Source organism: Falco rusticolus, chromosome 4, assembly GCF_015220075.1.
Source record: "Falco rusticolus isolate bFalRus1 chromosome 4, bFalRus1.pri, whole genome shotgun sequence".
Lineage (NCBI taxonomy): Eukaryota > Metazoa > Chordata > Aves > Falconiformes > Falconidae > Falco > Falco rusticolus.
The window spans coordinates 98,132,275-98,160,072 of NC_051190.1; the positions used below are offsets into that span (position 1 = coordinate 98,132,275).

At 41.6% G+C, this 27,798-nt stretch overlaps 1 protein-coding gene across 5 annotated transcripts in view; it reads right to left on the reverse strand.

The window, feature by feature from the left end:
• Positions 1-182: 182 nt before the first annotated feature.
• LOC119147047 (myosin VIIA and Rab interacting protein) overlaps positions 183-27,798 on the reverse strand; it is a 237,156-nt gene continuing 209,540 nt past the window's right edge. For 2 of the 5 annotated variants that reach the window (XM_037385505.1, XM_037385504.1), the window contains exons 11-18: positions 25,881-26,120; positions 17,589-17,651; positions 11,337-11,531; positions 6,523-6,684; positions 4,756-4,860; positions 4,600-4,660; positions 3,672-3,790; positions 183-2,985 (exon numbers count right to left, since the gene is read on the reverse strand). In XM_037385505.1, the coding sequence (XP_037241402.1) occupies positions 2,953-2,985; positions 3,672-3,790; positions 4,600-4,660; positions 4,756-4,860; positions 6,523-6,684; positions 11,337-11,531; positions 17,589-17,651; positions 25,881-26,120 (978 nt within the window). In that variant the 3' untranslated portion in view covers positions 183-2,952. The remainder of the gene's footprint in view (positions 2,986-3,671; positions 3,791-4,599; positions 4,661-4,755; positions 4,861-6,522; positions 6,685-11,336; positions 11,532-17,588; positions 17,652-25,880; positions 26,121-27,798) is intronic. The other 3 variants (XM_037385508.1, XM_037385506.1, XM_037385507.1) reach the window with 2 other exon arrangements.

The window sequence follows — 27,798 nt, forward strand, 5'->3', positions numbered from 1 at the left end:
AAATCTGAGCCAAGCGTGCGAACGTGCATTCCTCCCCTCGGCTCACAGGAATTCTGCGGCGCTGCCCATCTCCTGGGTTTAACGGGGTTGCGTGGGGACAGGCAGCACCCGAGCGCTGCATGCAGCAGTGTGTTCTGCGTGCTTCCTGGCCCAAGTGCACATAAATCCACACAACAGAGAAGAACTTTCGGTTTTTCTTTATGAATCAAGTCCTTGAAAAGGCATTCTTTTCATAAATTGGTTTTACTCTTTTGTAATTTCTCTTGACAATAATTCTTGGTGAGTATGCAGATAACAACAACAAGGCAAGCTTAATATTCACTCAGACTTAATCAAATAGATCATATAGTCTTCATTTTACCCATTAAAATATTTTCATTTATAAAAATTAATCTAAATATAAATATTAACACTAAAGATTGAAATCACTTGATGACAAAATAATTCTTTGTGTGCTATAACATACGCTTTTATGATTTTTTAAAACAGTAAATTATATTTTTGCACATATTTGGCACAATAAACATTTGTAAAAATCCAAATGCCTTAGCAGGTGGGTTTTTTTTTTCTTTTTTTTTTTTTTTTCAATGCCTACACAGTACACATTTTTCTGTCAAAGAAGACTGAATATTTTAACATTGTAACACGATAACAGTTGCTTTTCATGCCTCTTAAGGAAAACAACCTATTCCAAACCTTGTTGGCTTGTTTAAATCACACTAACAGAACAAAAGCTGAAGAGTTATTCTATTAAAATTAGTCATTTCTGTACTGATATTACATACACAATATTAGTTATTATTTATTCGACGAATATGTAGACCAACCACCATTAATGACATTTCATAACACGCATACCTGCATAAACCAGAACCTGGGAATGTATTGTATACATACATGAGAACAGTCAAGGAAGTAGGAGGAGACTGGATAACAAAAAAATTACTAGGCGTCCTACTCTGTTTAATCTCCTTTACTGGATTGCATATATAGATAAAATCTGTTTGTTTTATATATATATATATATGTATTAAACAGAGTGGGCCAAATTCTGCCCTCATATCTGTGCAAACCAATTTCAGAGAACTAGTATTGTGTGAGAGTAAAAGAAGGCATAATTTTACCCAGAAAAAACCACGTTGGGTCAGATCTCGAGCAGATGGAAATTCCTTGAAGGGATGGAGTGACACTTACGTACTCTAGGTGGGACGATGGTTGTATTTATTCCGAGGGTTCCTTACATGCAGCTCGGCATCAGAGTACTGACAAGCTAGATGTCAAATGTGGGTGGCAGATCTGCAGCTGGCGCTGTTTTTCCAACCGTCCCATCCAGCCTCACCTTCCTCACCCGCCCCTCTAAATCCAGTCCAGCCAGGCAATTTGCCCAGTTCTGCTCACACTTGCCCAACCATAGCCATTTCATGGCCCGGTGTCCTGGGGGACTGTGTTCCCGCTGCACGGCAGGTAACGTGGCACTCTGCTAGTGGGTGTCTGCTGGGAGCCCAGGGAAGGGAGCAGCTCTCCTTTGCTGCACCCCCTGCTCTCAGGAGAGCTCACCATTCCTGGATACTGAGGGGAGCTTGCCAGCCCGTACCCTCCTTCATAGCACGTTTCACTTCAACCCAGTCTGCATTTGGGTACCAGCTTTGCACTTTGTGTGGAAGATAAGGGATTCACTGGCTTATCACCTCCTCTAACTACTTCCTTTGTCTTGTTCGGAACAAGAAGTACCACAAATTGGCAAGGTCCTCCCCAAAAAGGGTGAGGGGGACACCATGTAAGAAGCATCTTCCCTCCTAAGGCATCTGCTCAAGGCCTTTCCAGTTTGGCTCACCTTTCAAAGGTGTCAAGAAAGAAGAAATTTTCCTATTCACAGTCCAATTCAGAGTGGTCCAACGTTGGTGGGGGTGCACATGGCCCCAGTGAGAGGCCCCAAATACTCTGCAGTGGCTACAGACTAGTCAAGGCAGAGACGTCTGGGCTACATTTGCCACCTCCTCAGAAAACCCGGGAGGCCGCAGCCAGCCTACAAACCACCAGAGCCAGTCAGCAGATATCTCATCCACAATGCTTTGACTTTCTTTTTCCAGTCTTGAAGATTTGGTCATAATTTATTCTGAACTACAGCGTGGCTGGACACCACCAAGCGGACTATGCTACCAAGAAGAGCGAGACATACAAAGGTGTTGGTTTCACAACAGTGTTCAGATGTTTCCAGACGCCAGGACTGTAACTCAACAGACGTCTGGTCCACATGTGCTGCCGCCAATTCACGGCTCAACGTGACATCCATGTTCCCCCTGCTGCCAAGAGCAAAATACCTGGCTCTGGAGCTAGAACACCAAGTCTGCCAAACATACCCTCAGTGAACAGAGAAGTCCTTGCATATTGCATCTCCTCCTACAAACCCTGTCAAAACTTCCACTGACTCCCTGGGAGCAGAGCTAGGTACACTGATTCTCCACTCCTACCACGCAGCTGAAAAGCAGCGTACACTGCACAGAGTTGTTCTTATTGCTCAACAAGACACGTGGCCTATGTGAATAGTAAGAGGCCAGCAAATATGGATCACAGGTCTGCTCTGGCAGATTAATTGGCCTATCATTATGATTGACTAAGCGTACAAAAACATACTGCGGTTTAAAGACAACATACTTTAGTACAATCAATAGGGAGAAAAAGTGCATCTTAAAATGTGGAGCCTTGCTTTTGAAACTCAGCATCCTGTCTAGAGTCTCGTGAGAACTTTAAGGCAGAGTTTCCTTTAGCAGACCATAATGCTGAAGACTTGGACAGCTTTCTCAGTGAGGTATCCAAACGAAGCCCTATAACCGAGGCTTTGTGGGTTCTTGAGGGTCCATTTTCAGCTGGACATACACAATGGCTGTTAAGTAAAGGCACTGTAGTGTACAGCCTTAGGCAGTGTGTTATTGGCAGTAGGGAAGTCTAAGTTTAGTACATCACAGCAGATCCTATCGCAGGTTCCTAGAACAGAGAGAGACAGGAAAGAAAAACAACCCATGAGTGACACACAACACTACCTTACTGAAGCTTCTACAGACCCAGGTCCTTTTCCTTCTCACCTCCCTGCCTATTTTCCACATTATCTAGTGGCAGACTGCTTCGGGACAGTCAGCTTTTTTCCTTATCCTCTGTGGCTACTGTAGGAGAAATGGCTGACAGCTGTCCAGCGAAGCCTATTTGTTCAAACCCTGCAGAGCCAATGCATGGCCTATCCGCCCCTTAAATTCCACTTCGGTAACCTTTGAACACTTCTCAAAAATTAGTGAGGTTCAGCATGACTCTCACCTGCTGAGTTAAAGCATGCAGCTGGTTCTCTGAGGGTTTGGTTCAGAAGCCCGAACTGCAGGGTTTCAGAAGCCCTAGTTTACTTATTTTTTAAAAAAATAAGTGTAGCACATTGCTGGACACCTGGCAGCCACGGTACATTCACTCAGGCTGATACTCAGGAGCTGTTATACTATGACATATAGTCAGACACCTTCCAGGACACTGGTCATACTTTCTCAGAGCTGCCTCAGTGGTCTCTATTCTTTCCTCAAACTATTAAGAGAAGTTTTATGAAGATACTGAACTATAGCTGCCTATACAGATACCGCTATCTTCTATTTACTGCTTTTAACAGTATTTTAAAAAACATTTGAGTTTACCATTAAGTCCTTGGCAGTGCTTTTCCTCTCTTTAGCTCTTTGTGTTAGAGATCCTTGAAGCATGAAGTTTCTGTTAAATGTTCGGACAGTGGTAACTGGAGGACCATCTACTTTTTCACCTGGGAAAAATACAAAAAGGGAGATTTTATTCACATAACAGATCGAAGCAGATGTAGCAATACTCCTGAAGAGTCACAGCTTCTAGAGATAAAGCTTCTCCTAAGATGCATAAAGAAACCTGGATTTAATTTAAAAGAAAAAGAGCAGGCTGTGATACCCCAAATTTACTGAAGTTTGAGGCCATGTCAATCAGTGGAATTACGCAAGAATAAAACAAGAATAATGCAAGGTGAAGTAGGCCCTAGAATTATCAGAGATAACACACTGTGGGGTTTGAAAAAAAAAGGAGAAAATATGAAAGAAGAAAGCACTTTATTTTATAAAGCCAATTCACCTACTTAACCATACCCTACCATACCAGGAACACTGCTGAGCCACATCATATGGACTGAAATCAGCGTACACAGGCTTTAAGTAACGGTGGTTGTGGAGGGTGGCAACTGGCTTTTGGTAATTAAACACTGCAACTGCACACAAACTAACCCCAGGCACGCTGGAGCATCATCATCTGTGCTGCAGGGCAAGTATTCAGCATTGCTTATTGGCTTTTCCCAGCCTTCTGCTTCTGCTGCTATTAATTTGCCACTGTCACAACTTCCACTGAAGAGGAAGTGGTGATGCTTTTTAACATGACTAATGGGTATTTTATGTAACGCAAGTAAAATGGGAAATGAGGAGGGCGGACATATTTAGGCTTTCTTTGTTGATTTTGTCACTTAATCTTTCCCCTACTTTGCTGAACTGTACATTATATTGAACCCTACAAAGAGAGACTCTCTATATAACATATGTAACAACTTAAGTGCACCTTTTACTGGTGGAGCTGGAAGTTTTCTCCTCTGCTGTCTTGACGTGTCTATTGTATGCATCTGTAAACAACAAATATGCATTAATCAACTCCATTGCAGAAAGAGAGGCAAAATTTCCCCAATGTATTTTTGAATACTACATAATGTTCTGGCACCTGGTTTGTTTGCCTTTGATCCCGTTTTCTTGTCAGGCGAACACATGGAGCCACGTTCAAGCCTGCAACAGTGAGAGCTGATATTCTGCTCTCAATATCTGAAATCTTCAAAGAAAATAAAAGAGACAGACAGACAGATGGGGAGGGGGAAAAAGAAGTTTTAACATTACTGTGGATGCCACTACCAAAATATATCCCTCCCCCAGTCAAATCCTCTTTAATCAAAAAATATAATCAGATGGCTAACTTCTTCAGCAATTCTGACACCTTCCTGTATTCTTTAGTCCTGATGTTAAAAAGGGGCTTAGTTTGTTAGTAAAGATGGAGTGACAGAACAATCCAACCTACCTTGTGACTCCAAGGAGGAGGCATTTTACTCCTTTTGAGGGAAAAAAAGAAAGGAGGAGAGAAAACCTGCATCTGTTATCTACCAGTTACCTTTAGTTGCATAATCCTGAGTTCACTCAAGCTGTATTTTTCAAAGGTTACATTCAAAGAATAACTTTGCGGGACACATTTCCTAACCCAGAATTAATTTCATGAACATGCAAAGTACATCCTCTGTCACAAAATCTACACATCTGATCTGAAATATTTATAATTTAAGTGTATACGTATGTTAAACACAGACACGCATAAATGCAGGTACACACTATATAACAATGCTCAAGGGAAAACAAATTGCTAGGAAAACCAAAAGTCCCAGGAAGTAAACATCTGGGGGAAAGCAGGCTGGTGTTGAGACTAGTGGAAACAAACGCTGCCGAAAGGGAAAGAAGCGTCAGAGAAGTCAGACGTGTAACTCAACTCCTGATTCACGAGGACACCTGAAGCTGTTCACCCTGCAGAAGACTTCTGTTGGCCTCTTTGTGATCCTCCTCACATAGCTCAGGCCTCTCTCCTCCTCTCACCCCCATTAACATATTTACCATAAAATAATGATCAAAACCAAAAACCGTCACCGTTTGCTGCCTAGTGTAGGAATGCACTTCTGACATCTGGGACACGCCAGACTCTCAGATCTTTGCTTAGTCCTGCACCGAGCGTGCTCCTGCTGAGTGCAGTGAGCAGGTAGTTCCCACGCAGCCCGGCACAGGCAGGTCACAGCACCTCACCTAGCACAGGCTGCAGGGAGCTGCCAGCTGTGTGAGTCCCTTGATGTCTGGCAGCGTCACCTCGTTCCATTCCGCTTTCAGCACCAGATCATCTGGAGCTCACTAGAGAGCTGCTAGATCACAGCCCACCAGAGCAATTGCCTTTTGGCTGGGGTATGTGCTGCTTAGCGGCTAAATCCCAAGGCAGGCTTGCACGTGCTAGGCTCTGCACTTAGCAGCCGTCGGCCTTTCTGGTCAAATGGTACCAATACTGGCTTCTCTCGGGAAGTGCTTTACACTCTGCCCATCAGATAAACTGCCTCAGACTGTATCTGCTGTCTGACCACAGCCACGTGTGTGACAGAGCGCGACAAGTGAGCTGCCTGGCAGCAAGGAGCAGGGTCAGCATTAGTGTTGCAGCATCAGGCTGTTGCACTCCTGTGTCCGAAAATAAGCTGAGGGGGAGAGAAACAAGCAAACACAGTACGCCTGGCTGGGCTGAGCTACACATCCCAGTTACACTTTGCTCAGCTCCTGTGATGCAGTCAGCATCCTTGGATCACCAGCCCACTGCAGTACAAAAGAACACTGAAAGTAAGCGTGTGCAGACAGCAGGTGAGTGCTAGGCAAGGCGGTGTGAAACCTGCAGAGAGGGAGGAGTGGGCGTCCTCACCTGAAGCTCCGCGTGATGAACCTGAGCAGCCGCTGTGGCCACCTGATCCTCCAGATCGGCCAGCTCAGACTCTGCAGTAACACTGTTGATCTTGCGTGCGGCATCTTCCAGGTTGGTCAGCTGCCCCTCCAGCCCGTACACGGTGCTGGCTGTCAGGTACACCTGCAGGGCCAAGGCAGGGAGAGGTGTCAGTGTTTTCTGTTTTGTGGGCATCGAGGTCTGAGCAGGCTGCATCTTCCGTTGTAACTTTGAGCTTTGCTCCTTGCTAACCCTCTACAGGGAGACTTACCTGGCAGAGGAAAGGCATAGGGGAATAATCTCAAAACGCATCCACAAAAAGAAGGGAGGCATGAGGTGGCTGCACTCCAGATTTCGTAGTATTCTACAATGGTATTCTAAAAGATTTGCTCCAGATTCACCATCAAACAAACAAACAAAAATAGCTCAAATGCTTGCTTAGTATTGTCGATACTCAATTGCATAACAAAACTCCTAAGTCTGCAAGGGGAAGCCAACAGGCCACACCTCATATGAAGCTGTTTATTAAACACACCTAATGCCTTCTAGCAGTCAAAGCTCTGCAAGAGTTTTCAGCAGTAGTTATTCAGCAGCATATGATTATTAATTTCTTAAAGAGCAACTTTGCTTACATGCACAACACAGTTTCCCATTCCATCCTGCTCTCACACAAATATACAGCAGTCAAAACCTTCTAGCCTCCTAGCCCTTTGGAGTGAATCGGTGGAGGGTCAACAGACTTATCTGGGCCACGTAAGAGAGAATAACAGACTTTATCATTAGGACATCCTCCCTAAAACCAAAAAACTTTTAGTATTTAGACCCATCTACGACACCTCTGATAACTCCAGGTAAAGGGTTAATTTCCATTCATCTCCTTGGAGTAATAATTGATGATACACTCTGTTTTACGTGTTTCTTTTATTTCACACAGAAATCAAAGGTATACAGCCAGATGGAGGCCTCCGTATTATAGAAAAGGGTCATTTTCAAGCATTAGTATTTGACATGCGTGCTTAAAATTGTTCAGACCCGTGCGAAAATACTGCACCTTCTGCCTGTTTACTAGATAGCTGAGACTGTTTCCATGAAGCTGGTAACGGCGCAGTGGAAATGAAATGCATACTCTCATTTTCCCTATTGGCAGCCTCACTCACTAATAGCAGTAAACACCGTGTTGCTACAAAACTAGCACAAATTGAACATATTCTGTGGCTGACTTCATGGTCCAAGGGGCAAGCAAACAGGATCTGCACTAGGTTTTTGAGCAGGTACCTTCACTTCATACATGTTTTCCACTCAAGTCATTAGATCTGCATACAACTTTTAGATCATGCAGTCCTTTGACATAACAGGTATCCAAATAAATTCTGGCCATGCTGTGACTTTATGGATCAAAAGTGGTGCACAATAACTAGATTAGGATTTAAGTAAGTGTTTACTTTTTATTACTTTTTATTTTATTATTGTTTCTTAATTGCTTGCAATAGTGTTTTTTTTCCTTTGTATCAGTTGTTTCAAGGCATAAACACAGATATATTTTTTTCATGTATGTGACACTGCTAAGAAGCAAATTCACTGCATCTTGTAAGACCACAGTCTAACTGCAGGCATGAAATCTTTGAAAAATGTACCTAGAACAAATAAGTGATCTGTTTTAACATCTTTGCTGAAGTACTTGGAGACACAGGTGGGCCATAAAGTTAACAGGCTGATTTAAATAGAAATCAGCTCCTGCTTTTGTGGGTTTTAATTATCCTTTCCATTCATTTAAATTATACATCTTTGTGATGCAACATACCACAGCTTCAGATTAAAAGGTGATTTTTTACATATCCCTATCATGTCTTTCAGACGTGAGATTGAGAAAGAAGAAAAAGGAACGTTATGAACAGAAACATCTTTAGAAAGTTAAAGAAAAGATGCATTTAAATGCTGTGCCAAAATTCTCTGCACAGTAAGTTGTACTTGCAAAGAAGTGTGGTGGTGGTGAATTTAAAGAAAATAGAACTCACAGAAAAATGTGGGAAGGGAAGGTCATCAATGTTTTTGTAACTCAATCATCCCCTAAACTGGTTAATTTTTAATTTTACTGAACATTTTTCCAGCTAGATATAAATATTTTTTTCCCTAAAGAATATTTTCTTTACCTGGAAAATCATTGCACTTCCAAACAGCAGTTCTGTACTTGTAGGTCTCCACTAAATTATGCCCTCATGCATACATTCCCATTCAGATTGTGGAGACTTCATTTAGGTATGTACAGCTTCCACTAAAACCCACCTGACCTTGTGCTGGTACAGGTGGCCCTACGTTCTCCACACTGATGTGTGTATAGTCCCCAAAATGCTAGAGAGAGAAAAATGAACAAATTGTCTATATACACCCAGATCCTCTGCGAAGAGGATATGCTGCGCTCAAGATATGCCCCCAGCTGTGCTGGGAAAAGTTATGGATTCCTCGATTTCTAAAGCTCCTCAGAAATCTTTCATGGAGTGTGGTGGTGAAATCTTGAAACAAAGTTTTGCCATCTACTGCATATCCTGTGTAGGGCAGAGACATGTAGTGTGGGTTCACAGCAAGGCCGAGCGGGATGCCTTATGCATTGTGCAAGGCACTGGGAGAAGGTAAACCAGAGATAAGCTGCAGAGGGCAATGCCAAAGCAAGAAATGCTCTGCCTCAGTGCCCAGTCTCTGCTCAGTGAGAAATCTCGGCCCAAATGAATGACTAGGGGCCACAGCACCACAGATGCCAAAGCTCCACAAGGGTGGGAGGGATTGTTGGAGTGCAATTTAGGAAAAAAAATGCACCTCCGATAGTTTACAACACAGGTCTCCCCAGGAAAAATGTGGGAACAACTCTCCCCAAATTGCTTTCTGTCCTCCTGTGGAATTTCTTAGTTTTTCTAAAGATGTGATCCAGCCTGGACATGGATTTTCATTATGTATTCACTCTCCTGCCAGATGCATTCTGTGCGTTTGGAGCTAGGATGTGTTAGTATTTCATGGGGAGAGGAACATCTCCATCTACTTACCTACTTCTATTATTCTGAAAAAAGACCAACCAAACCCAACTAGAAGTTGTGGGGCTGCATCTGTTGTGTAACAATGAAATGAGTATCATGGTAGGTAGCACGAGGAAGCCACTTTGCTCACCACGAGCCCAAGGTATACCCTTCTCCAGGCATCAGAGCAGCAACTGCTATGGAAGCCTTTACCATTCTGCAGAGGGCCAGATCTGACGCGCCACACGTCCAGCATCTCCTGGACACATCCTCCTCTCCTGCCCTTCCAGCCCCACTGTGTTTGACTCCCAAGCTTATTTACCTTGTTCATTTTGAATTCCCCTCCCAGAGAGGAGCCAGGAGCATGGCCACCGTGTGGAAAACCCTGTGGTGGGGCAGGTTCAAGTGGCTGTGGTGCCCCATGGGGGAGGGCAGGAGAGGCCAGCAATCAGGACAGCGTGTGGGAGCAGGGAAGAGCAGGAGTACCTCAGCTGGCACAGCAGGATGCCTTGGAAGGATGAGCAGAGGTGGGAAGGGGAAATTTGGAGGTCAGGTTAGGATCAGGAGCTTGCTGGGGAGGAGTGAAGGTGCTCAGGGGTAGGCTGGAGGGCATCCTGTTGGTGTGGACAGGGGGAAAGGCCTGACATGGAAACGGTTTTGGAGCGGCTGAGGTTAGGAGGGGTAGGATCAAGTATGGGAACCTCTGAACTGAAGCAGGGCTGGGAGATTTGAGCTCAGAAAAGGTGTGGTGAGAGGACTGGGGAGTTGTGGGACTGCTGCTGAGAGGGCTGTGGAGTAGGACAAGCCCAGTGCCAGGACTGGCTGCTATTGCCATGGATTATCTCCTACTCAGCCCTTAGCCTGGGGCTGTTGTGGAAGTGTGCTTCTGTGGAGGAAACTGATTTTATGCCCCAAGAGATTCTGTCTGAAAATTTTCTGGGGCTAAAGAAAACCAGGATCCATTTTCTTGAATTAATCAGAATCTTATAATGGGACAACACAGATTTTTACAAGGTCTTTAAGAGCTCCTAATGAAGGGGGGAAAAAAAGCACTGAAATGTAATCAGTTAAATGTGGGAAGAAGAGAAAATCGAAAGTTACATGTGTACCAACTCCATTAAGCGGATGCATAACATTTTCCAGCGAGTAGTGACTCCCCTCTCTGACTCAGCATTGCACTTTTTCCTGCAGATGACAAGTACTCATGAAAAAGGACAGACGACTCAGATGTGGCCAAATGAATGTTTGTTTAATTCAGCTTCTCCAGCCTGCTCTTTTTAACAGTGCAGCAGGCAGCTCCGGCCCCTTGGGTGCTCAGTGCAGTATGCTGGGGGTGCCTGGGGGGAGGAAGACTCCTCCATTTCTTCTCTGTGTGACTGGGGACATGCTTTCCCTACCTGTCCTTACAGTAACGAGGCTATGCTGGGGCTGGGAGACATGTGGCTTCAGCCAGGCATGGTGCAGCTGCACAGCCACAGAGGTTCAGAAGGCTTACGTTAACTTTTGAGATAGGGATTCTAAAATTAGTTGCAAACCCCAAACCATGCAACTCTTCTCTTCCCCCAAATATTTTGAAGTACCCCCCCCAAAACAAAACAAAACTGCAGCACAGCTGAGCACCCCTTTGAAATATAATATTTTTGTTCTGTTTGTGTATTTGTTTAACAACCCCAAATTAATTCTGCACATCCACTGATGCTGTCTACGTGCTTTCCCTTTGCAGTTGGCACACACACACAGGTACACTCAGTCATGCACACGAGACTTTCACAAACTGATTCACGTTCTTACATTTTCTTCCAGTGTGGTGAGCTGCTCATCAAGTCTGATGGGGTCTGTTCCCAGCGGGAAGGTCCCTCTTCCTCTGTCCTGAATGTCAGCTGGGAAATCACAGGGACCAGTGGATTCTGCTATCAGTTCTTCAGTGGCATTGATGACTTTCAGGACTTCTGTAGATATGTTGCAGAGAGAGACAGCAGAGTACTTCTGTTTTGTTACAAGAGAAAACAACAGCATTATATTAGCATAGAGATGTAATAGGTAAAATCACCTTGCTAATAGCTGCAGCTTTAGCCACGCTAAACCAAGACAATATACCTGGCTAACTGCTGTGAACACACACAAGAGCTAGCTGTGTGGTGAAATTGGAATCAACTTCTCTTCCCCCCGCCCTCTTTCACATAGGCACACTGCTACAGCATGCAAAATAACATACACATGCATCTCTTCTGCAACACAATTTCTACTGGAGGGATGGTCCAAATCTTATCCTAAAGGGGCACACAAATAGCCAGCTTTGCAATCCAAGTGAGATAGATGAGGCTATTTTTGCAATAGTGTTTTAAACTGTTTTAAAACACAGTCTTCCTTTCTGGGTACTGGCAAACAGATGTGGAATCATCTGTCTCCATATCCGCAGCAGCTATTGCATAGCAGCCCAAACAGGGGAGAACAATCTTCAGCAGCCCTATGAGGACAGTATTTTACAAAGATGTTTGTTATGAATTATATGATAGGAACATATATATACCAAGGATACACCAAGGAAAAGCATGTAGTTTTATTCGTTCTTCTTTTTTAAACAACCATAAGCCTTTTTATGAGTGTTCCTCATTTGTAATTTTTAATTAACTGTTCTGATTCTGATGATTCTCACAGACCTTTAGGTTTCAGGACAACTCCTCCGATTGCAATTAAATTTCACCTGATGTACCTTCGAGCACCAAGCTCCACATCCAGACTAGACAGCTTGGAGACTCAGCCAAAGCTTGTTGAGGCCAATACAAATACTGTCACTGAATTTATGTGCAACACCTTTAGTGTTGCTTTGCCTAAAAGAAAGCGTGGGAAATCTAGACCTACATTTAATTCCTCCTCAAAGCTGCGAATACTAAATGCATGTGGACTAGGGGCCTACTCATCTGTACATTTTCCCACAAACAAAATATCTGAGGATCAAACCCAAGGAAACGGACAGTCTTTGTATCCTATATAGTAAATTCTATAGTACAGGAAAACATAACTGAATAAAAATGTTTTTGTGTTATGTAAACATCGTGTTAATGTCAGCTGGCCTCCTAGGCAGGATGTAAGAGAAATAGCGTGCCTTTGCTTTGCACAAACTCTGGTGGGTTTAACTGGAAAACTTCTTTTATTGTCTCTTTCCTTTAATCAGCTGTTCATTTTTATGTTAGATAAAACTTTTACTGAAAAATTGAGCAGTGTGTGCTCAGTTGTTGTGTATCAATACATTAAGGCATCTTTAGCACTGTTATTTCTCTGAATTACAAGAAATAATTAGATACATGAGATTAAAGAGAAGGAGAACAAAGCAAATACAGTATGCTACAGCACTCAGATCTTTAGCTTGTTAGGACAGCCAACACAGCCCTGAACAAGCAGGCCTAGGACTCTCGTACTGAGAACAAATACTTGAACCCCATAAATAGCCTACTGCTTTTTCCATTTATTTTCACAAGTGCCAATTAGGTTAGAAACAGATCAATAATTTTATAGGACAGAAGAGGAAATCAATGTTACTTTGTTTTAGTATTGGCTTTTACAAGTACCTAATTCTTACTCTATTCTATGAGTAGTGAGCAAAAAAGGATAAAGGCCAGACGCTACACTTTCTTCATTGTCTTCACTGATGTATGTTCTCCATTTCAAGAACAGTAGCCCCACTTTAATGTTCATTATTTCTTAATTTTTTTATTATCCTTTGTAGTTAATGATGGATTTCCAAAAAAGATTAAATTAAATGCAGAAAAGGTGTTCTTATGGCAGAATATGGAAATCCATATTGGCATTTATTACAGATCAATTACTACAAAACAGGTTTTTTGGTTTTTGTTTTCCGGTAAGGTGTTCTGTAATAGGAAGCTTCGTGAAATCAAGATTTTGAGTAAAAGACCCTACCTTCTCAACAGGTCATGGATAGGGGAAGACAAGTTAAGTGAGAAATATTGGATAGGATAGGATTGGACAGGACAGTTTTTCAGTTGGAAGGGAACAGTGATCATCTCGTTCACCTGCCTGACCATTTCAGGGCTGACCAAAAGTTAAAGCATGCTGTTAAGGGCATTGTCCAAATGCCTCTTAAACACTGACCAGTTCAGGGCATCTATCACCTCTCTAGGAAGCCTGTTCCAGTGTTTGACTACTCTCCCAGTGAAGAAATTTTTCCTAATGCCCAGTCTAAACTTCCCCTAGTGCAGAAATGTGATTTTTAGCTTTTTTAGAATTTTTACGTAAGTTCTTAGTGGCAGATCCTGTTTGACCTCTAAAACCAAAGATTTGCTTCCCATTAAATGTTGCACAAGGCAGCTAGATGAACGTTCTTGAAGTGTGTATCGCTGAATGTATCTTGATCCTAGCCTGCAGGTATCTAGACACAGCAGTCACAACATTAAAGATTTTATTTAAGCTTGTGAAACATCTGCTTTTATAGTATAACATGGATATAGCACTAAAATTTAAACATCGTAAAGAAATACATGGCAAGCAAAAGTCATTTTCCTTAGAATGAAAGAATAGATCTCCCAAAACTTAAAAGCACAAGCAATATTTCAGTGTATTTAAATCTAAACTTTGTGAAAGTTTTCTGCCAAAGGATATTTAAAGCTCAGCTTTCCCCTGTTGGTTTTTTTGAGCACTGTCAAAAGCTGCTAACTCATGTTCCAAAATGGTCAGTCTGCAAAGCTAGTGGGGTACTCTACACAGAATTATTGAACATGTATAAGGAGGAAAAAACCAAACCAAAACCCAACAAGTATCCTGGACTTTTAATGCTTCACAACCCTCTCCCCTCCCCAACCACCCACATCAAACTTAAGATTTACAAGGTTCTGTAAAAATCACCTAAAATTCACAGACACATGCACACCAGATCACCCTGGTAGGTGGACACTTCCAATTGCTATAAAGACCTCTTGGCTGTCTCATTTATCTTGCCCTTGCAGGAAAGGTCATTATTACCACCTACAAGTGATTCAAAGAGACAGCTATCATGCCATGATGAAGTCTCTCCCATCTGTCTTGTCAAGCAAGTCAAAGAACTAAAATGTATGTGATAGACACAGAAAGCAATCTCTGTTACAAATACCTAGCACAGAAAAGCTAAGCGCAACCATTCTCGTTGAAACACCCAGATGCATTCTGATTTTAGCTGTGCTACCCTACTTCTAGATTAACACCACCACACTACAGATCAAACTGATGCAGCTGATCCAAATTTTAATGTTTCTAACTGGTTATGAGAATCTCATTTTTTACTGAATTTGAGATAAAGAATTTAATGGAATGAGGAAAGCATGCATTTATCCTTTTTATGATGATTAATGCTCACACTCATAAATACATTAAAGACACAGTCAAAAGGAATTGCTAATTTTTCCCGAGTTCTTCATTGGAGACACTTAAAATCAATGAAATACTCAAAAACTGTGTGGATGCAAGCACATATATGTACATGCGTGCATTGAATATTACAAACAGCATCTTGTAAAACTTCTTTACTGTCATTTCTATGTGTGCTTGGACAGATGGAAAGGATTCCTGTTTTGCTGAAGATTATGTCCCAGTGGTCTAAGCTAGCTCTTGCTGACTGTTAGCCATTTCTCTACCCTTCTGCTGTCTCTCCTTCCTTTCCCTGCTGACATTGCCAGTATTTCCTTTGTTGTTTTACCTTAAGGATGCTACACTGGAAGGTGCTTCATAAAACAGTATTTGCATCCTTGCACAAAGGATGACGAGTAACAGAAGGGAAGCAGGATGATAAATCTGAAGCAATGTAAGTGCCGAAACTGCTGAGAGTAGGTGGGCGTTAAGCCCTCGTGTGCATCTCAGCAGCCTATGACACTTCCACATCCAAGCTTCCTTTGCATGAACAATATTGCTTTTATTTTTAATGCTCTTAAAGTAGTTGAGCTCTCTGTCACTTGCACTAATTTCTTCTGCTTGTTGTACTCTGCCATTAGCATTTTCTTTCTTGCTACTATAATGTCATGCCATCATTTGGTTCTATTAAACTGGCATGGGAGGCAGTGACTTGCAGTTCAATAGAGAACAGTTGACACCAACAGTTAGATCAAGCAGCAGAACAAGAAAAACTTTCCATCACTAGTGGCCCTGGCAGTATTGACCACGTCCTTGATGACTTGTAGTGCAATCATTTTTAGCTCCAGTCTCAAGCCGTTCTATCACACTCTAGTCGCGTACCTGTCTGGCAGTCAATATCCCTCATTTTTTTGTACGGAGTTGAGGGGAGCTGGGGAAAAGATGAGTTTTGCTTTGCCACTAGTTGATAATCTTTTCAGAGTAACCTGACCGAATCTAAACTTGACGAAAACAAAACCTAAACCCAGATGTGCCCTTCTCATCTCCCCATCCTGTAGGAGTTCACTGTACAGCTTTGAGAAGGCCCTGAAAAGGCCATCAGAAGTCCATCTCTTTCACAGGCAAGCAAGATCTGGGACACTGGCTGAGTGACAGCGTGGGAGAAACAAGAGCCATCAGTGCCCAGCTATCAATGGCACTACTCAACCCTGACATTCCCAAGACGTTTGGCCTAAAAGTGAGCCCAGACCACTCATTACCACAAAGACTGGGGAAGAAAGCTATAACTTGTCTTGATATTTGATGAAAGACAAGTAAACCACAATAAACTGTGTTGTTAAGGAATTACTATTCCGTGCCTTAACATCAATAGCTTAATTTATGGGAGCTTGTTTAGAAAAAAAAAGAAAAGAAAAGAAAAGAAAAGAAAAAGCTAAATTTCCTTAGAGTGAGCTTTGATTCTACTGACATTCTCCAATTTACCACACAGAGAAATACAGCCTCTCTTTTCGATTGTGCTAGGTAATTCAGAATATCAGATTTTTACTAACAAATTCAATCCACTGTCCTAATGTAGTTACAGATGTTATTCCTAATAATTTGTAATGCCTCATTTCTAGAGACAACTTGCCTGTAATCATGAGAAAGGAAGTTATTTTTCAAGGGTGAAATATTGTGGTCCAAATTGGAAATGGAAATACTTAAACCTTAAAATCCACACAAGATTCTGTAACAGTATCTATAACGGACACAAACTGATGACACTGCACAAACGGAAAAGTATTTTTTCTTTAAAATCATCCTTGATATTTTTACTACAGAAAACCAAGATGATTAAAAGCTGATTAAAATTCATAGTACAAAATTTAACTCTGAAAGTAAGGAGAAAAAAAAGTTGAGAGGGGGAGTGTTTTGCTTAATTAAGCATCAAACGACACAAAAACAGTGATTCTTGTGTTATGACTGACAGAATGCTACAGATTTAATTTGCTTACCATATATATGACATACTAAAAATAGCACATATTTTAAAATATAAGATAAGCACATATTTGCTCAGGGAATAAAATGAAAATCTGTTTTAATATCTGATTCTCATAAGGTGAGACTCAAATAGCACAGAATATGAAACCTCTTCCCACCTACACGAATGATAAGCAACAGACACTAGCAGCAAAGTGAGAAAGTGCCTACTCTCTATGTACAATCTCTACAATGAATTAAGGGTTTTTTTATTTTTAAAATTCAGAGCTTAGAAAGATTTTTGAAGACCACTGTAGTAAAAAAATGCTGAAAATCTTATTGCTGAAATAACATTTTGATTTTTTTCCTTCCAAATTTTTTAATATAGATGAGTACACGAGAATAGGAAGATCATATACTTTATCTTTGTCTTCTGTTCTTCTTTACTGATAAAACCAAATTCTCATTACAAAGCCAAATAAGAGAGCCAGTCTGCTCCACATGTCTACTTCATGCTCATCACTCCCATCATGACACAAGGCTAGCTGTGATTATAAAATAATTTTCTGCAATGACTATTGATTGTGGCCAAAAGGTATGATTTTTCAGGCCTGAAATTTGCAGGAAAACATTTTGAGACTGATAATTTTGCTTGGGAAATGTGGAAACCCTCAATATCACTTTATAGCATCTCTTACTATGTAAGAGATGTAAGACGACACAGACAAAACAAAGCAGTCTCACCTGCTGCAATACAGTGGATAAAAACTGCAGCTTTAAATGAAGATCAAAAGCCTTTTGTTTTTCCTAGATAGTGGGAAAGCAGTTAAATAAAAAGGCAGAAAAGTTATATTAACAGCTACAGAGGTTAACATTTCTATAGGTTCAGACTTACAGAGAACTTTAGGATGAACAGCAAGGATAAAGAAACTAGCAAATATAAAATATAATAAAAAATAATTTAACATCTATTGCTAGAATATTTTAAAGAAAGCAATGCCTGATTTATTTTGTTTGTGGGATTTAGAATAACAGATCTTATTAGGACAGATACTGCAAATGACATACCATTCTTAATAAAATGGAATAGGTGGGAAATACTGATTTCCACCATCACAAAACCAAGCGGCACTAGCAATAGAAAAATATTTTTGCAGCAGTGTTAAGAAAAAGAAAAGCCAGCTATCTTCATTTTTTGGGTCTACACTTCCAGTTTGGACACTGTGCATGTTTCTCGTTACAAAAGGGTCTGTACCTCACTTACGCCCCAGTCAGATGCTCATGTCCAAAACACCTGGGCTGAGTTCAGTAAGATGTCTTGTGCCAAATCACTTCCTACTGTTGCTGCTGTCCCTCTCCTGGACTTCACTGTCCCAAAACGAACAAGTAAATCCCCTCAAGTTCTCATCAACTTCTCCAGTGAGAAGTCAGTAGGCTTACCTTAATCCCCCTAATTTACTTAGGTCTATTTAAACAAAACCTTTTGCCTTGAAGTTATGACACAACCAGTCACCCTGTTGGCTGTGCTGTGACAGAAATATCCACCCGCTGAGGAGCAGTGTTTTCTTGAAACTGTTACAGATAGATCTGAAAGAGCCCATCTGCCAACTCTGCGCTGCTTACAGAAGAGGACAAGGAAATAGTAATTTTCTTGTTGCAGTCTAACCTGTAACACCCCCCCCCCCCCCCTTTCTGTTACAGCAGTTTACACTAATCTTCACTGATTTTCTGTATCTGTAAAATGGCTTTTACGTTTTCTTCCTAAGTAAATAAATCTTCGGTGATCAGACAACTGAAAGATTCCCATTGCACGCATGCTGGACAGAGCTGGCTTGGGCATGCATGCACATCAAATCTGAGACTATGAGAATCTTGTTTACAAAGATGCTGCATTCCCCATGTGAAGCCAGCCGTAATCTCACCTATTCTGCACTTCTCCAGGTAGATTCAACAGGGCTTTGATTCTGTTGCTTAAACACATGCAGAAAAGGTGCAACCGGAAACAGCTTGAAGTATCTGAGGATTTTCAAAGCTGTCAGGTATCCCATGGACCTGAGAGATGCATGTTTCCTCTGGACTAGCATACTAAGGCCCTGTGGAATACCCTAGGGCATCTCAGATGGACTGTCTACATCCATACTAAGGCAACTGTATCGAGCCCAGAAAGTATCAGAACTGGAGGAACACAAACACCACTGCCTACACTTCTTAAAACTTGTTAAAAATAAATATTTATGGTCTTGAAGCAGCTATTTTTCTTGAAACTGAAGACTCAGATTTTCACAAAATAAAACTTAGGATCAACTTAATTTTCCATACTAAAGACCAATAAATAATAGTTAAAACATGTGAGAAATCTCCTGAATGGGACTTTTGTCCAGTAAACTACTTAATCCTCAGTTTAAAACTGAACATATGCTTGACTGCTTTCTTGAATCGAGAACTTCAAACTTTGGATCCATTAGCCCAATGTGAAGATTAAAGTCTCCTATCTCTTTTGGAAGAAAAAGCCACTATTTCACCTTCTTACCCATAATCTTTTTTTTCTGCTGTCATTCAAAATTCTGTGCCTAGATTATCTGCAGTTCATGCTGCCCACATTCAGTTTTCAATCCCGGACTTTGGAAGACTGCCCAGATAATTAACATCGTAATAAAAGTCATGATCCACCAAAACACAGGAATTATTCTGAGCATCTTGAATACAAAAATGTGAAACAACAGACACAAATATCTTGTGAGTTGTTAACCCAGGAAGATGTAATTGTATTACACTGTTCAGCTTTATTAGCATAGTAGCTTTACTACATTGCTAATACTATACTTACACTATTACATTTTCTTTTTTAAGTCAGCCATGGGGTTCTGACTCCTTTAGGAACTTTTTCACTCAGTCGTTTCTAAAACTTTCAGGCATATGAGGCTGGATGGCCATTTCCTATTAACCCCTGCCTGGACCAACACACCACAAAATTTTCCAGGAGTTCAGGGAGTTGCAAGATAATTATCACAGAAACTACTACATCATGTTCTGTGAGGATGGTGCACGCACCAGCACAAATGATTCCTGAAAGCCCAGCCACCAGGAGACACGGGCTCTCTCGTTATTGTAGCACTGCTGTTACAACATTGCAGCCATCCCTACCATGATGCTTTAATGGGTCCATGATACACGGGACAGATTCACTGCCATGTGCACATCTAATGCCATTCTTCACCTCCATCAAGGCTGTGAGCATATTTCTCTCCAGTGACCATGTCCTGTGAGTCCCTGCTCACTGGACCTCCTTTACTGCACCCTGGCCACCCAATCCAAGGCCAGCCCCAGGCACAACCACCAGCAGATGCCACAGCAGGGAGCTGGCTGTCTCTGCTGCTGCAGTAATGTGCACACACATGCACAGCTGCTGGCGATTCCTCTTGATGAAGAGAGCTGCCAGGCAGATTTCCTAACAAGCGTCAATCTATCTCATTATACTGGTAGTTGAAAAGTGCTAATTTACTTGCTGAAAAATGTAAGATGTACTCTCAAAACAAAGATTATAGGCCTCTGGCACAAGTACACATGAAGATGATGCTTGTAGTACAGACTTTCCCCAAAATAAAGCTTTACAAAACCCAAGATGAATGTTTCCAGAGAATGAAGGCATAAATATTTTATGGAAAGAATATTTATGCTGTTATTCATACTGTCAAGGGACTTGGGAGGTTTCACTTAGGGAACAGGATCCCACTGTGCTACTTACCAAACTTACTCACAGGTTGCCATTCAGAAAGGAGCTGTTGTGTGCCTAGTCATGTAACAACGTCAACAGAAAACAGCAGGATTTAAACAAATTACTAAGCCTTGGTTGTAAGAGTCTCTGAGCAGAAGTAAATGCACAAAGGGATTAAAAGAAGTTCCTCAAGTACACAGCACCTTGCATCAAGCTAACGCAAAGAGCAGAAAAACTCAATGTTACTACTAAAGTTTAACTCACTCATTTGCATATCTTAAGCAAGGAAGAGTACAAAGTAAAAGGCGAGAAGAATAAAAACACATGTAAGGTTTTAACAACTGTTCCAGTTTTTATGCTATGTGGGGCAATTTGCAAAAATGGCAGAGGCTATTCTGTTTTTTAAACAGTATCTCTCTGGTTTCTGATAAAGCCGTCACAGTGACAGACTGCACTCAAAACACAGTCTGCATTAGACACTGCTGAAACTGCCTTCCAGGATGTAATTCTGGGGTATACCGTGAAATATATACCCAGCCCATTCAACTTCATGAAAGCACTAAAAGAGAAAGAGAGAGGACAGAGGAAAGCGATAACTAAATACATCCCATTTATTATGCTTGCCACTCTCAGGATCATTGTCATTAAGATACTTCAAAGAGGATTTACTTTTTTCTTTATGTTATTTAGTTAAGGCTAGGGTCTTGGGGGGTGAAGCACTCCCCTCCCTCCAAAAATAACCACAAACACAAACACCAAGGCAGAAAGAACTGTACAAATCACTGTGCTAGTACGAGATGCTTCACTAACCCAACAGTTGCACAATGCAATTTTTGGTCTGTTTACATCTGAAGTTTAAAGGGGCCAAAGGCTAAATCTACCCTGAGCACAGTGGACTCCATGGCCTTTCATTGCACAGCTGAGACAAGCAGGCTTTTCAGGGGTCTGCATACCGCTGAAAAACCTGAACTACTTCTGTAGCTTAATAAGCACAAAATGTTATCTATAAAAACAAGTCTGCTGTAGGATTATATTTTAGAGAGCTGTGAATCATTAGGCAATCACAAACTTAGATATGTTAAAAATTATTGTGCTGCAGCAGATTCAAGTCTAAGGTATAAAATTAACTTGCGTTGAGTAATACCTGCCTAAATCCTCAGGTATCTCACATGAACAAAATAACTCAAAGGTCAGCATTTTCAACCTTGTATCTTAAAGGCTCAAAAGCTCAGTTTGAAGTGAGAACCGAGAACACATAAAAGCCCAGCTTCAGCCAACTCCCCAGTCAAGATATGCCAATACCTGCCATTGCTTCAGATCTTAATATACTAAATACCCTTTTTAAAGCATCAGCTCAACATGTGATTATGTCATGTTCCCAGATTCCATTAAACGCAGAAGTCCAGATTTCTAAAGGTGCAGGCACGTGAAAGTCAGATTTTCATGAGCACTAGGTACATAATTTTCACTGATTCAATAAAAAATATATGCTTTTTAAAGCTTATTCTATGGTCAGTGGTACTATAACTAGAAATTCCCTGTGACTTAAGGTTGCTAATGTGTTCCAAAATGAGCTTGTGAGAATAGAAGACTAAGAGCTAATAAAGACAAGCAGCATGTCTAGAATATAAGCAAGATGGCTAAAGTACAGAATTTAACTTGTGTTCAGGAGCTCAAAGCAGATTGTAGGCACTTGAGCTCTCATTTTAATGGCCGAGAATTGTGCTTCTGTATACCTAATATGAAACTTGATGCCCAGGTCAGAAGTCTAGGTGGTCTGGCTGAGAATGTTAAGTGCCAGTCTGAAAGATCTGTAATTCCCTACATATGCGTTCTCCAAAATTCAGGCTTCTTAAAGAGACAGCATATTGGGACATCTGGCTTTTAAGGCATCTAAAATTACTGGTTCCCTGAAAATTTTTTTATATGCTTGTCTGCATTGAGACATGCCATCTGTTCATCTTAATTTTATTCCATATTTTGAGTTCAGCTATGTCTTTATATTTTAAGTCACCATAGCCACAACTGGCATTATATACACTGTCATCTTCAGTATTTCACTGTAAGGTGTTGGTCAGCCACCTTTCCAAAGAGAAAGAACACATCGGATTTTAAATCACCTTTAAGGACAGCTGTCAAGAATAAGAATGAAAGCAGCCTGCTTGTTTCTCTACAGCTGAAGCAAGTTCCACTATCAATTCTGGTGAAGTCATGACCATGAATAGTATTGGGATATTTTGGTTTCTTTATTATAGACAGAAAGATTATATACTGCGACTGTGAATGACTAAGAATTTTTTTTTCATCCAAAACCAATAGCAAATTAGGGAATCCAAGCATTCCCTTTTTGCTGAACAAATGTATGTCTTTTATTTTTTTACACTTAAGGAAATTTTACTGAGAAAAAAATTAATCTTTATTTTAAATAAGTGACATGCAAATGTTAAAGAAATAATAAAATTAGAGGAGGAAAACCCAAGTAACATACTTTGTAGATGCATGCAGATGAATAAGTACACCACAGAACACACATCTGCCATTTTCTGTGCTCAGTTCACCATACAGGAGCGTGTCAGAAAGGCCTATTCACAGCCTTTAATTCTAATTTAATTGCATCATGTTAGACCCTAGCTAGCCTATATATCCTGTTGAATAATTTGATATTGCTGGTTTGCCTTTATAAACCAAAGGCAAGCTGAACTGAATGCTGCTAGCAAGCACTGCCAATAAAGCTTTTATTTGATTTCCTCACAAAGGTGTGTACATCACAGGGGTATCTGCATACATGATGACAAAGGTACTTACACTGCTGTGTAGTCCATGGCTAAATAACTCAGAATCAGAGAGTCAGAGGATACTTAAGTTTGGAAAGGACCTCTGGAGATCATCTAGTCCAAGCCTTCTGCTCAAAGCAGGGTCAACTAGATCAGGTTGCCCAGTATCCTGTGTCCAGTGAAAGTTAAGATTATCTCCCAGGGATACAGACTCTACAATCTCTCTGGGAAACCTATTCCAGCATTTGACCACCCTAACAACGTAAAGGCTTTTTATGTTTAGATAGAATTTCTTTTATTTCAGTTTGTGCCCACTGCTTGCAGTCCTGTCACTAGGCATGGGTGAGAAGAGTCTGATTCCCACTTCTTTATTTCCCACCTCAGACACCTTCCCCCTCCATCGGGTATTTACAAACATCGAAGAGATCCTCCCTGAGCCTTCTCTGTCCTAGGCTAGACAACTCCAGCTCTCAGCCTCTCCTTATACAACAGATGCCCCAATCTTTCAGTCATCTCTGTGGCCCCTTCATTGAACTCACTTCAGTATATTCATGTGTCCCTTGTACCAGGAAGCCCTGAACAGGACACAGCACTCCAGAAGTGGCCTCACCACTGTTGAACAGAGGGGAATAATCACCTCCCTCAGTCTGCTGGATGCTGGTGACCTTCTTTTCTGCAAGTGCACATTGCTGGCTTATGTTTAACCTGGTGCCTACCAGGACCCCTACGTCCTTTTCTGCCAAGCTGTTTCCCAGCCAGATGGCCTCCAGCCAAGCATGGGTGATTGGGGCAATTGCTTCCCAGGTGCAGGATTTTGCATTTCCCTTTGTTGAACTTCATGAGGTTCTGTTGGCCCATCTCTCCAGCCTGTCAAGATCCTCTGAATAACAACAGAACATGTATCAACCGCTCCTCCAGATTTAGGGTACACTCTGTCTTATTGTCTCTGTCAATAGTGAAGCCATTAAACAGGACCGGGCCCAGTATTGACCACTGGGGTACACCACTACTGAATGGCCTCCAGCTGGATTTCAAGCCTCTGATCACAACCCTTTTGGCCCAGCAATTCAGGCAATTTTCAGTCCACCTCACTGACTACTTAGCCAGCCCTTACTTGCTCAATTTGTCTCTGAGGATGTTATGCGAGACAGTGTTGAAAGCCTTGTTAAAGTCAAAATAAACAATATTCAGTGCTTTGAATGCCTTAGATTACCACAAACTTTCAAAGATGAACAGTGGCCTCAATGACATGGGCCGGTTCCCTCAGCTCTTCTGAGCATATCCCCATCGGGTGCCATGTACACGTGTACATCCCATTTGTTGAAATATTGGCTAACCTGATCCTCCTCTACCAAGGGTAAGTCTTCACTGCTCCAGACTTTCCAACAGGTCTCAGGGTCTGCGATGCTTGAGGGCAAATCTTAACTGTAAACTGAGGTGAAAACAATGTCGTGTAACAGCCTTTTCCATGTTCTGTGTCACCAGGTCACTGCAGTAGTGAGCCCCGCTTTCCCTCATCTGCCTTTTGCTGCTGATACAGCTGTAAAAGCCTGTCTTACCTCTCTTCATGTCCCTCACCAGATTCAATTCCAGGCAGGCACGGGTTTTCCCCCACACTTGGACAGCACCTCTATTGTCCACCTGGGTCACCTGATACTGCTTCCACCTCCCGGTGCATCAGTTCTTTACATAATTTGAGCAAAAAGAACAGATTTCCTTTAGAGAGTTGTCCACACCTCGTGTGAAAGCTCAGCTGCTGTGCAGACAAGACACCAAGAGGCCAGTCAAGACACACAGCAGACAAGAACGAGCCTAAGTGGATCGAAGGGTGTGTTTGACTGGCAAGGGGCAGTGCTGGGCTTCTACAGCACCAAATTCAAGCATATCACATGATCTGAAGAGAAATTCAGAGGTAGAAAGGGAAGAGAGCAGGTGCCAAGTCCTGTGGAGTCACACTGAAATCAGGTAAGGGTGAAACGGCACAAACGGAGGTTCTCATGCATCATCAGAACTGGCACTGGATTTCAGTTTCATTGGAATATGTTACTTTTCACAGAGGCCTATTAGCTGACAGAGTAACCAGGTTGGAGAGCTTTAAAGAAGCACAAAATACTCAAATAGAGGAGCAAAAGAAGAATCTATGACACCAGAACGAACTACATGATACTAAGAAGAGAGATGTAAATAAAAGGACTGAAAAACCACTTAAACCAGCTGGTTAGCAAGGACAAAAAAGGGAACTGGAACTTTTTAAATAAAAATGTACAAGTTGATTCTCCGTCAGCATAAACTGACATAATTCGATTATTATCAGTCACTTAACAGGTTTGTTACGCAGGCCGAGTTCACTGCTTTGAATTGATGCTGTAAGCTCAGAATACACACCTTAATTGAAGTTCTACCTGCACAAGGGTTGCAGGCTCAGACCCAGTGTAAAGGACCTTGGATTCTTTAAAGCAAATATGTTTAATTTTCTAAGCACATGTTTCTCTTTCTAGATTCTAACTTCTACAAGACTGTCCCCACTCCTCTACAATGACCACTTACCTTCTTTAATTCTTCCTGAATGCTTCTGCCATTCTCCTCTGAGGACACACTCTCCTTCTGGTTTTCAGGGTCTGTTCTAGATTCTGATTCTTGTTCTTCACCAGAAGATGTTTCCTTGTCACTCACTTTAGCAGCAAGCTGAAATAACCTGGATTTAACGTCCTCCTCCCGAAGATCAGGCTTGATATTATGACACTGATCCTCGCAGCTTATATCCGTTTCTGATAAATCATCAAAATCCTACAAAGAAATTAGAAGAATGGTATAATTACTGTATAGGCACAGAAAGAAAAACAAACAGCCTCCTAGAAAAGTATAGGTATGATCACTCTGCATGGAAGCTAGAAAGAAAGCATGCTAAGCGTGCCAATAAAAACCCCCACCATACCTTTTCTAGAGGAAAGCCAATAAACCCACACTTGCTGGATGATATTTATCATTCCTGCTTACTTTTATATTACATAAAAAGGAACTATCAAAATCATTATGTATCTGTGTGCAACCAATAAAATATGCCTACGTGGCATTTCCCATTCTCAGCACTGCACTACCATCATTCTCAGGCATTGGTACAGATAAAGAAAGCGAAGTGTGGGAATGAAAAGTTGTGACCTAGCAGTTGTGTCCAGTTTTCAGTCAGAAGCTGTGCTCCAGTTCCCTGACTGCTTGGTCTTGAGCATTATCTGTGTTCTTCTTAAAGACTACTGGAAACAAGTTTTGAAAAATCTGCACATGATGGTGCTCAAGATTTTCAGCTTTCCCAGCGATTGTTTACATAGGTGGATCCTCTACAGTGATGAATGTTTTCCAAAGGTCAATCTCCTTGGAACAAGTTCCATCTCTAGGAGCACCTTCTTTTCTTACTCTTGGATCACTGAAGGTGGGGAGTACTCAGAGGCTCAGTTAAGTACAGTGGGTGCTCCAGGCTCCACCACAAGTCCCTTACTTTGGAGGCTGAACAGAACAAAAGCAAAATCTGTTTGCAAGTCTGTTTAGCAGGGTGCCTGCCCAACATTTAATGATGTGAAAAGGGGGATATTTTTGTCAGACGTTGCTGGAAACACGAAAATACCTCACGGTTGTTCCAAAAACTAATGTCCAGATACATACCAACTCATTTTCTGGATCTGTGCTATCTGATTAGGAACTAATTTCCCCTGATTTCCACTACAGTCCACTGAGACAGACAGACACCTCCCAGAACAACCTGCTCCAGCTAGAGCATTAACTGCATTCTGGAAACATTCTTCTCTCCCTGCTGACTGCTAAGAGAAAGAATCATTAGATGGTTTGTTTAGTGCTTCAGTCAAGCCCATAAAGCAAGGTAGGAATTAGGTGGTTTTAGAAGTGATGAATTCTTTGAAATGGAGCATAATTGTTACAAAACCACCCAGAAGGAGGCTATGAAGAAGGCAGCCTGGGACCAGAAGCGGTAGGCACATCTCAGCAGGTCTAAGAGGATGATTTGGAGCAATTCTCAGATAGGACATTATTCCTATTACACCCTCCTACCGTGACAGGACCAGACACTGCTGGAGAGACTAAAAGCTGTGTTCTCTCTGCCATTCATTTGAAAGTACACAAACAGGAGATTTGCTCTGCACAGCTCTCTGCAGCTGCAGCAGCAGTATACATGTACAGACCAGTTACCTCCAGTTCTCAGAGGAAATGTTAACTGACAACTCCCTCACAAATCCCACCCACCAAACCACTCTTAATGGACTGACACATCGTGTTTGTAATGCCAGTACTGCATCTCTCATACGGAAAACTGTACTGTAGTATCTAGCACTTTCACAGCTTTCTGGACAATTTTTGTCTGCAGTTACCTGTGAATCGATTACACAACTGAATTACTGCTTTTTAGCTCACCTTAAGGATGCAGAAGGCCCTTTTAGAAAAACAGGATCTGAAAGTA